At 50.4% G+C, this 17438-nt stretch overlaps 1 protein-coding gene across 1 annotated transcript in view; it reads right to left on the bottom strand.

Annotated features, from left to right (window-relative positions):
- Nucleotides 1-349: 349 nt before the first annotated feature.
- TMEM88B (transmembrane protein 88B) overlaps nucleotides 350-17438 on the bottom strand; it is a 42089-nt gene continuing 25000 nt past the window's right edge. Inside the window, exon 2 of the mRNA XM_050931503.1 lies at nucleotides 350-2788. Within this exon, the coding sequence (XP_050787460.1) occupies nucleotides 2519-2788 (270 nt within the window). The 3' untranslated portion in view covers nucleotides 350-2518. The remainder of the gene's footprint in view (nucleotides 2789-17438) is intronic.

The following is a 17438-nucleotide window of genomic DNA, read 5'->3' on the forward strand; positions in this document are numbered from 1 at the left end:
CGACCTTGCAGCCTCCATGTAGCTCTCGCAACAACACTTTGATCATGTCCCCTCTTATTCATCTCCTAAGATAGTCAGTGATCGCTTTTCACCTGACAGTTGTTCCAGGCCCCAAGCCATTCTCCTGCAGTGCACTCCTCAGGTGGGACTGGGCCCGGTTGTTGCCCATCTGCTGACCGCACACATTTGGGGAACTAAGCCTGAGCTTGCCATGGAATTTCCAATGGCTTTGCCTTCTCCTGCTGTCCGGTGTTCAGCTGCCACCCCACTCAGCTTCCCATGGTCACTTTGCTCCCATGTCATTTGCAGGGATGGCCCCAGGACCTTACGCCCTTAGAATGAAAACCATCCCCCAGGGAAAATACATAAATTAGTCTTTAATACACAGCGAGGGACTCCAATGGCCCAGTCACATTACAATGGGCATCACACATGAACAGCCTGTACCACCGGTGCTCAGACAGCGAATGCAGAGTGGCCCCCACGGTGGATCCCCCAGCGTGGGGTTTATTTACACATCAGCAATTGAAGCGGTTACAGTGGACAGAAGAACAATGGCGACTGGGGATACACAGCTTCCAGTGGTCAATGGCATCCAGCTCAGAAAGGCCCTCCCCAGGCCTGGTCCAAAGCCAGCTGAAGCCAAGGGAGAGACTCCCATTGACATTGCTGGGCAACGGACCAGGCCCTGTGTGAGTTCTACGGTACCGGGTGAGGATGGGAATCCAGGATGGATCTCTTGCTTCAATAGATTTAGATTGTGTGTCTCCCTCCCCCAGAAACAAACCCCTCCAAACTACAGGTGAAAGGTGCTGGCCGGAGAGCCCTGAGGAATGAAACCCCTTGTGTCTATAGGTGCATCCTGGACACCAGTGAGGGCTGCATCCCTTGCACTGCCCTGCCGATGTGCCTTAGCTCTGCACTGGGGCAGGTAATGTCATCTCTGTGGCCTATTCAACCCTTGGCCTGTCTGTGGAGACTGGGCACGAGATGGGTCAGCGAGTGCCAGCTGCCGGAGTGGCTTTTGACTGCCAAGCCCTGTCCACCAGACCAGTGGTTCCCAAACTTTGTACTATGGTGACCCACCAACTGCGTTTTGTCTGTTTTTCAGACCCACCATTATGTTTACAAAAGGCCCAGATTCATGGGAGGTGCCCAAAATCACAGGCCAACGTCCTCACTGCTGCTGTCTCCCTCTCCCCCGCCCCCCGAGGAGGCACAGACCACCCACAGCAACCCTTGTCCCTCAGTGTCCCAAACTGAATCCTGGCCAGATGCTGGGGGGAGGCCCCAGGCTGGTGGGAGGCGGAGAGCGAACCCTGCCTGCGCTCACTCTCCAGCAATGGCTGCTATCCTGCAGGACTGGGCCCAGCTCCCTGCTCCGGGCACTGTGACCCTATCTGCCATATCGCAGCTCCACTCAAGTCTGACCCAGCTGCCCCGCCATCAATGCCCAGAGTGGGGAGCCAGTCCCAGGCACTGCGGGGTGAATGTGAGGTGGGCTTGCTCTCCACCTCCCCACTCCCACCCCCAAACCGTCCCTCTGCACCAGATCCATAACCCATCTAGAACCATCCCGCGACCCAGTGGCAGGTCGGGACTCATTGTCTGAGAAACATTGCACTGGACAATACCCAATGTCTAGCAGGCCATTGCGTGGCCATCAGATTTCAATAACCAGCATCAAAGCAGGCAGGGTTCAGGCCAGCACCCTAGGGGGAAGGTACTCACAGCCCGGTAGAGATTCCCCAAGCCACCTGGTCCCTACTAATCACAAAAGGAACACAGTCACCATTATAACCTGCTACAAGAGCAGCTGTGCAAAGCAGGACGGACATAGTCAAAGTACAACAAGGTGACGGCTCCTGAGTGTTGTATATGCCTAAACTCACAGGTGCATTTGCGGGGTCAGAGACCCGTGCAGCCACAATAGGATTCTAGGCTGGGGGGGTCCGCAATGGACCGCCTCCTGGCTGAATGTGTGTTTTACAGGGGGCACTTCTCTGGGACAAAGGATGCAGCTTTTTAACCACACAGCTAATTTTCCCTTGTGCCCGTAGCGCCGTCAGCAGACCCTTCCATCACTGCGCAGTCTAGTCCATGATGTAAGGAGATCCCGTGTTCTTATACCAAGCCGCACAAAGTTGGGAGCCAGGGAGAACCACCTGGCAGGTCCAGCAGCCTCAGTGAAGTATCTGCATTTCTATGTCAGCGAGTCCTGTCTCTTCTGTACCAGCAGGGATATGACTGGCCCTGTGTAAACAGCAGGAGGGCGAGCCCCTTTGACATGCTTTTGTCCAAATGCTGTGGTGCCTTTCCATCACAATGGGGAGAACCTGCTGAGGGTTACGGGGTTAGGTACAGCTACAGGACAGGGGTTCATTCCAGACCCAGCTCGTTCCTCTGTCCCAAAGGACCCTGAGAGCCTGTGCCTATCAGGACTCCAGATGGTGACTTTGCAGGTGCCAAGAGGGGATGTATTGGGTGGGAGGGGGCTGGGGGAGCCGGTGCAGCGAGCTCATACCCAGGCCTTGACTTGAGTGCTCCACTCCTTGGCACAGCTGCACAGCCCTCCCTCCTCGTACCAGCGCCACTTCACCCCTTTGTAGACTGCCCGAGCGTAGGGCTGGAAACATAGGAAGAGGTGGAGGCGCCGCGCCAGGCTGCAGTAAACGGCCATGGCCACCACGATGAGCGGGGACATGATGACGAAGCCGAGGATGATGAGGGCAGAGGAGCTGTTGTCGTCCAGGATGGTTTTGCAGTAGTAGGCGGAGGAGTGCAGCACCTGTAGGAGACGGGAGAAAGGGCAAAGCGGGTCAGAGACCTGGGGCAGGAGACAGGCTTCCTTAGTGCCATTGTGCTCATGTGCTGGATATTAGGGAAAACTATTTCTCTAGGAGGGTGGTGAAGCACTGGAATGGGTTCCCTAGGGAGGTGGTGGAATCTCCTTCCTTAGAGGTTTTTAAGGCCCGCTTGACAAAGCCCTGGCTGGGATGATTTAGTTGGGCTCTCAGGACAGCACAAACCACGAAAACACTTCAGAAACAAGCGCCAAAGCTGAATAATACCACAACTGAAGGGGTTATAAAGCACAAGGCTGGGAACCAGGAGATCGGGGCTCTATGGCCTGCATGTATGAGGGACAAAAGGCTCCCTGCAAAAAGCCCACCCCCACTACAGGTGGGGTCCAACAGAATCCTATTACTATTTGTAATGGCTCCAAGAGGCCCAGCCAAGGTCAGGGTTCCATAGGCTAAACAGACACTCAATAAAAATCCCTGCCCCCAAAGACCTCACAGTCGAGACAGCTAAAGGAAGTACAATTAGCTCTGTTCCCAGAAGGAAGCTGAGACCCAAAGTGTGTCCTCATTGCACAGTTAGCCTGGGTATTGCCCCTAAGCCTGCTCCTATCCACACACCCAGCTCTTTCCCCTGAACGTTGCACTGCTTTCATCCCAAGCTAGCTGGCTCAGCTAGGCTAGAGGTCAAGTGCCACTTTACGGACAGAGGCTAACCCACTCCAGTGCTGATAGTCCTCCAGTGCCTTCTCACAATCTCCCCGTGTGTCCAGAAGGGCAAACAAGTTCTTCAGCAATTCACGGGGAGAGAATCCTAGAGGGGCTCAGGTTACTGCAGACCAGAGACCCATGGGCTATATGCCCCCAGAAGTCATAGTGACACACATGGGTGAGTGGAGCATGAGGGAGGACACAGTAGCACAGCAGGGCTTTGCAATGTGGCTGCTCATCCCCAGGCTAGGCTAACCCAGGTGCTGATCACCTGGGCCAATCCTGCAGTGAAGACGTACGCACAGATGAAGAGACTTGCTCAAGGACCCATGGACCAGTAACTGAATTCCTCCTGGGTCCCCATCCAGCATCTCACCCCCAAAAGCAGCCTTCCTCTCTTCCAAGCCAGGTCTGGCAATTTCCAGGCTGCCTCACAGAACCTCTTTAATCAGGCGTTTAGTTAATCAACCATCATTACAAGGCCAGGGTGTTGCATGCAGATAATGGAGCAGGAAATGTTCATTTTATTGACTCACCCCTAATAATATACTTTTGTATTTGCTAGTTTTTTGATACAAAGATCCCTGATGCTACAGTGAGGTGGGCTGCAAAAGCACATTGACAATGATAGGAAAATACAGCTAGACTTAGCTTCTAATGACAGACAAAGAGGATGGGGGGAATAGATGGGCTTGGGGTTAAGGCAGTGGTCTGAGACCCCCAGCCAAGCCATCAGCTGAGTTCTCAGCCCTGGCACACACTTCCTGCACACATCAGTGCCACCCTAGCTTTCAATCTTCTGCTCATATATCAGATCCCTTTCTCCTATTCAGCACCTCCTCAGACCCTAAGATCTTCAGGGCAAGGACTGTCTCTCACCACGTATTTGTACGGTGCCTCAGACAATGGAAACTCCATCTCAGTTAAAGGCTCTAAGCACCATTATAACACTAATAAAAAGAACAGGCGTTCCAAATGCAGCCACCTATACACTCTGCATGAGCGGACGATAGCAGTTTTCCCTGTCTCTTTCCCTTTTACAAGGCTTCTCTTTCTTTCTCAGTGTCTCCACAGCAAATGCAACCCATCCAGTTTTAAACAATCCTTATTTGCTCCATGCAGCGTAAAGGGCAACCTATAAGCAAAGGAAAGACTCTAAAAAGCATCAGCCCAAAGACAGAAGGAACGTGCTCACCAAGCTGCTAGTGTCTTGCCAGGGCCATGGCTCCCCCCTGCACCCGTTCAAAGGCAGAAAAGACTGTGTTCTCCACCTATGGAAAAGGCAACCCCTGGCTTTCTCTTCTGATCTGACGGAGGTACTCACAAAGGGATACAGGGATATTCTCTCAGCTGGAAGCAATTCACTTTGCATATGAACTGGAACTCAAGGCCTTCCAAGCTAATGGTCCAGGCATCGCTGAGTTTAATGGGGGAGCTTAATGTTCCAGTCCTTGCTGTCTCATCTCTCGTGACTTGGGCTCAGTTTGTTGGCTAGGTTTATGACTTCACAGGGAGGCTGTCAAGTCATAGGAGACCCAACATTTAAGGTCTGCACAAAGATGCTTCTATAAAACCTAACTCACACCGTCCGGAAGGGGATGTTGCTCTGCTTATGAGCAGAAAGAGCAGCCATTTTGTTCTCAGAGCTGCTGCACCCTGTTACAGAGGGAACGCACATACTGTGCTCTCTCTCATGGAGACTTTATTATGGCTAATTTTTGTTGTCATCTTTCTTTAATCTAAAACCAAAGTCCCTTTGGGTCTGGACCTACCTGATTACCATTTGTATGTAAAAAAAATGACACTTTCCAGCCTAGATGGTTTTAACTAGGCATAATTAATGCATGGCACATACATATTTAGCCAATGGACATTTCTTTATAACTCATACATCTGTAAGAAGGGGTTGTTAGATCCCACAGAGGGGTATAGGAAGGAGAAATAGGAGAGAGATACAGAAAGTCTTTCTGTGGCCTTCTCTCCCTAGCATTATTTCAGAAGGTAGTTACAGGGGAGAGGCAGGCTCTTGTTTATCAGATTTGTGTATGCATTGTTGTATGCTAACCCATGGCTGGTGTAATTCATTCCTGTTGCATTGCAATTCGTGCTCACTCACTTCCCTAGCTCACAAGGGTGTCTTGGCACTTACTCACTCAAAGCATTTGGGAAATGCAAAGTCCAACGTAAGCGCCAAATAATACCTGCACTGGAAGCTGATTTGCAGCTGAACAAATCCCTCCGTTCCTTGCCTGTGCTGCAGTCGGTCGGAACAGTGCTGCCACTCGTGCCCCTAGACTAAGCTAAACACACCACCTTTGGAAGAAACAAACTACAGCTCATGCAATCCAAACCCAGTAACAGCATTTGCCAAAGCTCTCAGAACAAGCGAGGTTTCAATCTGGAGGAAGTTTGACTGGCCAGTTACAACCTGAGGGTTTTGTTCAAAAAGCCTTCTTTGGTGCAGGCCCTGTTGTTTCAACCTCTGCAGCGCTGACCTCTTTCAACCACTCTCCTAGCTGAGAGCTCATTTTCAAGGTCATGCCATTTCAAAATGGTCTCTCTCCTTCCTCCCCTCCTCCCCGAGGCACTGAGCTGAATGGCTGATTTTATGTTTTTAATCTCACCCCCCTCCCCTGGCTGGCAATTCTCTTGTATAATTAATGCAGAATTAATAGGCGGTAAGGAGGGGAGCAAGGATGTTTTCTGAGAATAGCTGATGGGGTTGATGTCAAGGTCAACTGATTACTGTGATGGAAGCAAATGAAAGCTCAGGGATATGTTCCCCCTCCTCATCCCAGCTCGAAAGCGACTGGCCACTAGAAAGATCTTAGACCCAGCCAAGCAAGAAATTAAAACTCAACCCAAGTTGATTCAGTCAAATGAAGCCGTCTCTCGAAAAGGTCAAGTGCTCTGAACTGTTTCACCAGCTGGCTGGTTTTCTGCTAGCTGACTTTGATGCAGTTTTCATACCTTCCCTCTGGGTTCGCATTCCTCCTTCAGGGCCTTTGCATTTAATTTCACACTCGACCCCATTCAGCCCTGGGCTGACCAGGCTTTAGACTTTAGAGTATCTCTTGGGCTACAGAAAAGACAGAATTTGGTGATGGCGAATAGAAAGGTGATTGGGGCTGCGGGATATTGACGCCCCGTAGTCCTCCTGGGCTCCTTAGCTCCCAGACTGACTAACACAGTCAACACACAGGCTCTCCCAAAGTTCTGGCCAGGAATAACCAGTCAGAGAATGCATTGCAGAGTACACACCAGGTGTAAATAGAGTCAGCGGAGAGCACTGTTCTGAATGGAATTGAAACCATTTATACTAGGAGCAGAATCTGGAGCAGAATTTGTTAAGTTCACAGTTGAAAGAGTTGCCCACTATGTTTTTCCCACCATGGCAAGTGCACTCCCATGTCCCTCAAGTTGTGAGAATAGGGCCAAAACTGGAGCCATTTATCCAAACTCAATGAGCTGTGGGTGTCAGGAGAAAACAGGAAAAAGTCCAAACTACCTTACTTTTTATTTTGCCAACCCCAAGCTCCTACCAGTAAGGTTTTGCAAAACCTAGGCCAAAGCCACCTCTGGTTCTGCCTGTCTCTGGTCATTATTAACCAGCCTTCACCTGGTTGCTTCATGGGGTTAAAACTTGGAATTTGTTATGACACGTTGACTGTCAGAAATGTGTCCATTTCACCAACAAACCTCACATGTTTATTAAGAATAAAACCTTAATGTTAAGAACGAAGAAGTGTACTTATTTTTGTATGCAGTTCATAGTCTTGGGATCAATCTAAACTGCACAATTCAGGCAACTTTAGCCATAATGAGGAGAAGCAAAATGCAAACAGCAAATCTAAAACCTCCTTGGGCAGCCAGAAAAGCTATTTAGAAGCAGGCATCTTCCCACCACCACATGTAAATCAGAAGTGCTTATAAAAACCTCATTCAATATCCTTCTCCCTAAATTTCACCAGCTTTGGGTTCCTCCCCGTGCTCCCCTATGGATCCAGCTGCTAAAAGGCAAATGACCTTGTCCGATTTTGCAACCTTATTGTTTTGAAGTTGGGATAAAATCTCTTCAAGCAGAGAAAGGTTCAAGCCAGGTTCTCAGCAGAGGGCAACTTGCTGTGTTGTCTGCCTTCCTCCTGGGCCTTTTTCCTTTTGCACAAGGAAAAAGGGTTCTCAGCACATGGCACATGCAACAGATCAGATGCAGAGGCCCCCCCACCTCCCTTCCTTTTAAGGGGAGAGACCTTGAAGGGTATCAATGCATTTGTACTGTAGCTGGCAAGTTAGGTAGGTCCCTTCTCCATCTGTACTCTGTAGTAGTGTGGCTGGGTTCCAGCTAGCTTGAAATCCCGACTGTGGGATGTTTAACAGGAAGACCCAGTGCCAGACAAACCACATAAGAGAATAGGCAAATATTTCGGGTACTAACCCCACCGCCATTAGTGCCTGCAAACCAGGGAGCTAAAACTGGCTGGCTCTGGGCTGCAAAGTTTGGCTCTGTGATTATGTCTACACTTAACCCTCTACAGTGCAGACACTCACTACAGCGACGGGAAAGGCGGCACTTGGTGGACAGAATCTACACTGGGGGTTAGGCCGCTTACCTACGTTGCTCAGACATGTGGATTTTTCCCACCCCGAGCAACATTGCTAGGGCAAACTTACTTTTTAGCGCAGCTCTGGCCTGAGTCTGAGCTTTCAAGGAATTTGAGCCCTACTTAGACTGTGAGATCTTTGGAACAAAGACCATCTTTTCCATCTGCACCTCGCACAATGGGGGTGTGATGTCTGCCTAGGGTCTCTAGATGCTATCGCAATGCAAACAAGATGACAATATTGTATTCCGATCCCTGGTTTTGGTTCAGCCCTTAACAGACACAAGCCAGCTGTAAAGTTTGCATTCTGACTTGATAACGTGTTCTAAGAACTTGTCTTCACTGCAAGGTTAACTCAAGTTCTTACGGTTGGCCCTACTCTGATTCCCGCCTACACCCCAAAAGCTCTCACTCACTGGTTTGTCCAGGGGTAGAGGCTAACACCTGAGTGCTACCAACGCATGAGCTGGTAACCCAACAACTCTGCAATGTGGATGCGGACCTAAGCCACTTGAGTGCTGACAGTCCTCTAACACTTTTCCACAATTCCACCTGGGAACTATTTTCTGGCCATCTACTTACTCTTTGCCTCCCATTCAACCAGAAGTCACTTGCCAGTTCACAAAGTCTGGTTTGGCCTGTGCACCCCACATTCACATGTGCCCTGCTGTACGTGCAATGTTTCTACCACTTGTACAACTGGTGGTGAACAGAGGACATCTAGGGCACCATCCTCCCAGCATGCTGCCAGCTGGCTTGAAGCTGTAACTAGGGTGCTGATGGATCTTTGCTGCGAGGCCAGTAAAACCTCAGAATTTGGGACCAGGACCCCAAATCTATAACGCTATGAAGCCGTCTCCAAGAAGCTGACAGAGAAAGGGATCCACTGGATGGGATGTTAGTGTGAGGAGAAAATTAACCTCTGAATAATCTATACTGGCAGACCATGGACCACAAAGCCTAATCTGGTAATGCCCCACGACTGCACCAACTCTGCAAGGAGCTGGAATTCCTCCAGGGCAGCACCAGGAACCGTGGCCTACAGAGCCAGGAGGTCTAGAGTGCCTCACACTATTGATTGTTGCCCCTTTGTGGATGCAGTCAACTGGACAACCTCAAGTCTGACTTTGTGGTGTGACCATTCTCCACTGGGCTTAGCCACCTCCAGCGCTTACACCTGAGCACCAATGACCCAAGTGAATTTAGCAGCGAAGACACCCTGAAGAACTCTTTGGGTTCAGGCAGCTCGCATGTGAAAATGTCAGTTCTTCCCACCTTCCCATTCGCTGTTCAGTGCCTGCCACGCAGCAGAGTGGCTGCCTTTGTTGCATCTGAGTCCTAAATCTGCATCTCTCTTACATTATTTTATTTCTTTGTCTCTCGTGTCACTAGACGACAGAGCTAGGGGTTGTTTTGTAGTGTTGGGCTGTGAACAAACTGTGTGGCTTCATGTCATTTTGATTAAAGTCTGACTCAGTTCCTAATGTGTACACCGGCGGGGGTGGAATAAACGTGTGATGAGAGAGAGGGCACCTAAACCAGTGGTTATTACTTTGTTAAGGCCGTAAGCATGTTTGTTTTCTTTTCAGGATGAAATATTTCTTTGCTCAACCCTCTGCTCCCACTCTGGCCTCGCCAAGAGATGGTAGCTCCCATGGCTGATGCTGAACGGAGAGCCCTAGAATGTGAGGTCTTCGGTTTATTCCTGATCCTGGAGGGTTTTAAGAACAGGCTGGACAAACCCCTGTCAGGGATGCTCTAGGTTTACTTGGTCCTGCCACAGCACCAGGGGCTGGACTTGATGACTTTTTGAGGTCCCGTCCAGCCCTACATTTCTGTGATTCTACGCTGCTGTACTATTGAACCAAGGAGGCGTCTTTCTGTTGCCTGCAGAGGAGTTTGGATCAGGCACTAAGTGACAGTGCCCACTTTCCACTATGTGGGAACTGACTGATGTGGGAAACCCTGGAAGCTTCTCCCCCAGGAGCTGGACTGAGATCCCTTCTTACCCACTCCTCCAGCCAACCAACCTCCTTTCACAAGGGCCTTGTAAAATGACCCAACCTGTCAGATGGCAAAAAATATGTGTTTACCTAAGCAATAGACAGGTCTGCAGAATTATAAGCGAGAGACATGGACATAATGGTGTAATTAAACCTGTAATGTGACAAGTGTTATATCCTTTTGGCAATAAAACAGTCTCATCTGGCAGCCTGGAGCTTAAACATACCTCACAATAGGCGGCCTGCTACAAATCAGGAACATGCTGGTACTTTATATTCTTCAATAAAAAACAATAGCATGTTAATCAGATACTATTCGCCATGCCAGTGGTGGGGATGATGGAGGCTTTGGCACATTCACATTGTGCTTTTCCTGCCAAATGATGCAAAAAAATGCTCGTCAAGCAGAAATAGGAGCCACCGCTGGAGTGGACCCTGGAAGCTGTTCAGAAAGTGAGCTGGAGTGTTCCACAGCCATTTAGGACAGGAAGCAAAGAAGGACATTGTATCAAATTAGAACGGTCAGGGGATGAGCGGAATGGAATCACCCAGCATGGAATTTGCTCAAGACTATCCATTTAGATGTCTAAAAGGTCACTCAGCTCTATGGTAATTGAGACACATGGGGCTAACACCCCTCGTCTTCACAAAACAAAGTGCCCTGGAGTCTTCCATGACATGTCATGGCTGGAAAAGTGCCACCAATAAGTCCCCAAGAGCATGTGCCATGGATTGAGATCTACATGAAGGTCTTGCGTGCTAATCATTGACCTACCTCAAGTCTCCTTAGCTGTGTGAAATTGAACAAAATTGCAGTGCCGGGAACTACAGTCACATCCGGCTGGGCCTCCTTAGCCCTTCCCACACATACATGATCTCCGCTAGGAAAACAGGCCGAGAGACCAACCAGACCCACAACAAAACTTCAGCATAACCCCCCCAGGACTGCAGCAGCACTTCAAGGAGCGTTGCTATCACGAGGAGCAGAAGGAGTGCTGGAAATGTGCGATATTGCCACCGACACAAATGGGCAATGACTCTTCCTTGGTGAGAATAGCTGACCCCACTGCATTCTCCTGCCTAGCTGGATGATAGACTAGTATCCCTGTTAGACAGCCCACCTCCGCTATTTCCCCTCTGCTTTTTGAATTCTTCGCTCTTCTCCCTCATCCAGGACTGGCGCTAGGGGTTTTGAGAGCCCTAGGCGGCAGTCAATTTCGCCGCCCCGTGCGCTGGTCCCGCGGCTCCGCTGGAGCTGCCGCAGTGGTGCGTGCGGGAGGTCCACCGGAGCCGTGCGAGCAGCCGACTGTCCGCAGGCACGACTGCGGCAGCTCCGCCCCACCGTGGACCACCGGACCGCCCGCAGGCACCACTGCGGCAGACCCAGGGGACACCCTGGGCAGCCGGCAGCTCAGACTCCCTCTCTGTCCCAGCAGCAGCGGCTGCTCAACCATTTAAAAAAAAATTGGGGGAGGGCCAAATCTCAGCGCTCTAGACAACCGCCTAGTCCGCCTAAATGGTTGCACCAGCCCTGCCCTCATCAGCTAGTGTAATGTACTTGCTTCACAGCCCAAGTACAGTCTGATTATCCTATTTGAATGTAAGTGATGAATATGCAAATAATCATTCTCTGACTCCCACTGCAGAATGTTTTCAGCTGATTCATCTTTGGGTCTGTAGGTCTAATAGGAATTGCCTTTTAATGTTTCTGTATTAATTCCACGCAGTTCAGAACCCTCTGCAGAAGAAACAGGGAAAGATATGGACAGTGCTTCCTGGATGCTTTTTATTGTAGCTCAGTGATTCCCTATTGCTGAGATCTGGGGTCTAAATAGCAGAGTAGGTCAGTGCCCTGCTCCTTCACCGCTGGTGACCTGGATTCAAATCCTGCCTTGTAGATCACACTATGGGGAACAGTCCTGATGTTTCTAGCCTAGTCTTTGAAGTAGCTTCCAGTGCATGGAGGGCGAGTGAGAAGTTTAGATGCAGGTACACAGGGATGTGTGCAGGGAATTGTGGGAATGGCGGCGGAGGCCAGGCTTGACCCACACCTTTGCTATCACCTGGCTGCAAAGTGGGTGAGTAGGGGGTGGGTTGCTGCTCAACCACACGAGCTCCCCAGCTCAGGAGCTACTTGTCCTGTGGTGCACAGTGAAAGGCTCTGAGTGTGGACCATGCACAGCACGCTGTCACACATGGAGAGCCTGCAGTGTCGCCAGACCCTTTGAGACGCTGGGCACGTGCTGCAGTGACAACTGCTAACCTGTGCCCAGAGAGCCCCGGCTGTGGTTGCAAGTCAGGAATGAGGCGCTTTGGCAGAGCTACATGGGCCTTTTGGGGATTGTGAGGCAAGCATGAGGGGCAGAGGCAGGCCAGGATTGAGGGGCATCGGCAGAGCCGGGTGGGGGAACAGGACTGGATCAGCAGTGAGCATGGCTGGGAAGGCTGTGGGTGCAGTGATGTTTGGATAGTGCCTGCCCCCAGTAATGGTCCACATCTCGTGCTTTCATCTCTCATTAAGTTCGCTCATAAATGGACTAAAAGCCTTATCGGAGGGCAACTGTCAATGCTTAACAAGTCGAGTGGGAGCCAGGAGAGAGCTGGTAACCCCGCTCTGAGCCGCTGGCCCCTCCTGACCCCTGGAGCAAGCAAGAAGCAGGGCAGGAGTTGTGACTCTGGGTCACAGCCAGTCTCTGACTCACTCCTAGGGCATTCAGGTCCAGCTCGAGCTCTCCAGAAAGCAGGCTAGAAAGAGCAGGGGCCCTAGGCCGCTCCTTCTCCCTCTTGCCAGGGAACCCAGCTCAAACCAGAACTGAGCAGAGGTGAGGCTGGAGCCACCTGTGGGGAAGCAGATTAAGGTTTAACAGTCCCCCTAAGCGGAGTTACAGCTGAGCCTGGGGGGCTGCGGCAAGGACAGGGGCTTTGACGGCCACATCAGAGAAATCCTAAAGGTCATTTCCCCCCTTTCCTAAGCAGGGGTTTCTGTGTGTGATGCCCCTGACATCCACTCCCACTCCAGACTCTCCTCAGACTACAGCAGCAGCAGCAGCAATAAAGCCACGTGCCTGCAGTGCCTGGGTGTGTCAGGGCCTGAGGCTGTGATGAGGAGTAAAGCGAGGAGCTGGGTGGTTTGTGCTGGGTTGTTGGGGGTGGTTATTTATTTTTACCCATTGCGTAGATTCATAGCTAAGATGGTCAAAAAGGACCTCTGTGATCATCTAACTCTGACCTCGGCCTCACACAGGTCCTGCAGTTTTGCAGCTCACGTTATTATACCCCCATAGTGACTGGCTGGCTACAGGGTGATGGACGCTGAGCAGGATTTCGGGACTCCCTCACCAGCCTCACCTGCGTCCCAGAATGAAGCCACCCGCTGCTGCGCAGGGGACAGATATAAGGCCAGATCCAGATCCTTTCACTCATGCCTTACTCCAGAAGGATTTCTGTACTGTTACTTGACTAAGTAAGGAGTTATGTGCACTACTCCGCATGAGTAAGGGTGCCCAAATCTGTCCGAAACTTATTGCTGTGCTAAAAGCTGTTAACAGCACCTGTCTGAGATCCAAAGACAACCACAAAGCCAACGCAGGGGACAAATACTTTTAAAAGCCCAGCAGAAGGCACAATTTATACAGCAAAAATACCTGCAGACAATGATGGTAGCCATGCAAAGCACAGAGCCACACGGGAAGGCCAGTGCTAGCCCAGGTAGATTTGCAAACTCTGCGGCTTGGGTATCGGTTGTGAGGTGTTAGAGGCAAAAAGCGAAGAGGAGCCGTTGTGAGTGTGACATGGAGAAGAAGCAGAGACAGAGCTTCTTAGGCACAGAGGTTGCTGGAGTAGCAGACTTGGGGGTTTCTGCTGTGGTTTGTGTCTACAGCATTCAAGGAATCAGGACTTTGTGTAAATCAACACAATTGCACCAAGACCAGGCCGGAGTCATATCACTGATTTCTCCACCTAATGGGAACAACCCTGCAAAGGCCCTAGAATTTGGCTAACCGCTCAGGCCAAAGGACAACAATATGCTACAAGCTGCTATTGTGTCTTTCATCCAGGAGCATCACAAAGGACTTGGCCGCTGCCCACCACCAGACTTAGCCTGTCTAGAGCCCTTGACAACCACAGACTAAATTTCCTGACCACCCAGCTGTCAGAGAAGGCAGCCCTGTCACCCTGCTCCCACCCCTTCACACACAGGCTGGGCTCCTAGCATGAGTGACAGCAGGAGCTGCTGCTGCTGAAAGGGGGCTGCTTCTCCCTCCATGCTCCTGGCTGCTGCTCAGCACTCCCCAGTCGCTCAGCAGCCAAGGGAGAGACGTTTCCAGTGACACCTGATGTCCAGGACCTCAGCTCCCGCAGCGCAGACGCACTCCGAGTCCCACACACAGCCTGCTGCGTTGCTTCCCGATTCCCACGCACTCTGCTTGGCCTCTGCTGCTCGGTGTACGGATTAGTGCTTTGGGAGTGCACATGTCAAGCGGATGCCACCTCTGCTGTCAGAAGGAAAATGCTAACGAGGCGAGCAGAGGAAGACTATTGCAGGGCTAGCCTGGGCGAAGGAGGATGAAAACAGATCACACTGCACTTCATTACACACTGACACAAGAAGGGCAATTTTCCGAAGCGTGAGCCTGAAAAGAAAATGTACTGGCCTAATAGGACATGTAACATTGGTATTGGAGGGCAAAGGTCAGTACTTAAGCAGGTGTGGAATTGCTAAGGTCTGTGGCATGAAGGACACTCTGCTCCTCTCTCCGAAAGCCTCGTGTCCCTGGAACAGACGGACAGCAGTGGATGCACTGGCTATGGTTCATTACTGGAATGGAGCAGCTGAAGTCCAGCCCTGTACAAGAAACTAATTCCCACCAGGCAACATGAGTTCATTCTCTGATGGATGAATTTTGAAAGGATCAGAGTTCAGGTTCAGGGAAACACCACCGAGTTTGGATGCTTTTATGAACTTCTCGGGACTGCAGATTTAGGCTGGGGGCGGGGGTAGGAGGATCCCCTGAGGTTTGCAGTCCCAGTCCCAGGAGGAAATGCCATGGGAAATTCTTCTAGCTCCTTTTCCAGATGGAATAGGAAGTGCAGGAGCAGCCACAAACATTGGAAATGAGGAGAAAAAAGACACTTGAACTTTGATCCTCACAGGAGTTAGGTGCCGAACCTGGGCCTTGGGTCCTATAAGAGATGTGCGGTGTAAGAGCCTGTGTAGGGTAGAACAGAATGGAAAAGAAAAGGTGCTGGAACATTTCAGAGCCTCAAACAGGCTCATCTCCATGCGTCTTCTGGCCTAAAATCTTGTAAAGACTCAACAGGGTTTCTGCATTTTTCCTAACACAATTCGCCTCTCCCCAGAATAGAAGGTCAGGAAAAAAAAATCCTCAAAGATGGATCTGCAGCTAGTGTCTGTATTGGGACTAGCCTATGCTGGATGCAGCAGCCCGAGAATAATGAGTCAGTCCCCTAGGATACTCAACCCTTGGCTAACCATGTTTCTGCTTTAATAATTGACAACTAACCCATTTAGAAGTCTAAAGAGAAGCACTCAGCAGGGCTGCTGGTCTAGTTAGCCAGCAGTGTGACAGAGCATCCATTCAGAACCACGTCCCTAATGAAAGACTAGTTCAGTGGGGCTAGAAACATGTACTTAAGCACTTCGGTGGGCTCGTGTCAACCTCTTAGAGTCTCGTATAAGCAGTGAAACTAAATGGCGATTTGTTCTTGACGTTCAGATTCTTGTTCCTTTTGTACACATCAGGGACCTCTGCCTCTGAGCTGCACCCTCTGCCTCTTACCTCCTCGTCTTGCTATTACAAAATGGCTTTACGCCATTAAAGCTTTCAACCAAAAACCATTAAAGCCAAGCACTCTTCTGAAGGGAACAATTAGAATATTTGCTCTCATTTCCCAGGCTTCCAAGGGGAATGTTTAGTGACCAGTCAGATCCTTGCTTCCCCCCCATGACACTTTATGTAATATTGCAGCTTATAGTTCAGTAGATGGACTATTGAAGGAAAATGACTCTTTGCTTGCTGTTGTTATGCCCAGGAAGTGATTACTTGGGCGGTGCATACCCGCCCCTGCTATATTATATCCCCAGAGGACTGTGAGCATTGGTGCCCAATAAATAAAATTGCAGGCACCTTTCGCTTTACTAGCAAAACACCAGAAAGATCTTCAGACGAGCAGAGAAATCAGCAGGGCAAACAAAGACCGTGGACCCCAAGGAAAAACAGGTTCCACTTCACAGGCACCTTAGCTCATGCAGCTCCTGGTTGGGCTTCGCCAGAAATCATTTCTCATCCTTTCATCAAGGTTGCCAATTCATTTTTTCTGTACGGATTTGTGTGTGCATGATTAAATGTCATTCCCTTGAAAGGGCCCGGGCTCAGAATATTTCCTGGCAGAAATAAAGCAATGAATAACAAAGGCCCAGCATTCTGTTGGGAAAATCCCTTTGCAACCCAAAAGCCTGGCTGGCTTACGCATTAGCAGCAGAAGCCCCAGCCACCACAAGCATGGTTAGAAAGCTTTCCATACACATTTGGCTGCTAAGGACGGAGATCTAGCTCACCTGCAGCACCTTGCCAGAGCTTTGGAGTCCGTTTTGTAGACATTACTGAACCAAATCTCTGAACAGTCTGAATAGTCCCAGTTACCCCAGACACTCATCTTTCTTTGCACTTACCACCACTCCTGCTATGCACAGTAGAGACCTTGAGCTAGCCACCCAAGTCCAAGCCCGCCCCATCTCCTGAGTCCGAGCTCAGCTAGCCCATGCCACAATGTCCACACTGCTGTTTTAAGCGCTTTAGCTAAAGCAGCACTAACAGACATCTGTCTACGCAGGCTGGGAATCACATCTCCTACCTGCAGTGCAGGCATACCCGCTGTGTTCTGTTCAGTTTAGTGTGCTCCAGAGGAGAGATGCACACTGTGCTCTCTCGTGAGACTTTACGTTGGTTCCTTTTGGTTTTGGGGTCCACTTCACCAAAACTAAAGTAAGCCATGCCCACTCGATGTGGCACTCTATCCCCCTCTAGTGGTGGCTGGGCCACAGAGCAGTCGAGGAGCCTGCTACGGGCTCACCTAAGAGAGTTGTACCTGGTAGCTCAGGCAGTAGCAACTCCTGCTTTAAGATCCAGAAATCCCAGGTTTAATCCCTGTTGCCAATTACCACACACACATACACAACTGCCCTTTGGAGCATCATACCCAGTCCTCCCCCACAAAGTTCCCCCTGACTCCAGCGTAGCAAAGATTTTCTAAGTAACCATTCCAACTATGGTTTCCCTCATCCTTTGGGGGGTGGTTCT

The sequence above is a fragment of the Gopherus flavomarginatus genome, chromosome 21 (genome assembly GCF_025201925.1).
Source record: "Gopherus flavomarginatus isolate rGopFla2 chromosome 21, rGopFla2.mat.asm, whole genome shotgun sequence".
NCBI classification, from domain to species: domain Eukaryota; kingdom Metazoa; phylum Chordata; order Testudines; family Testudinidae; genus Gopherus; species Gopherus flavomarginatus.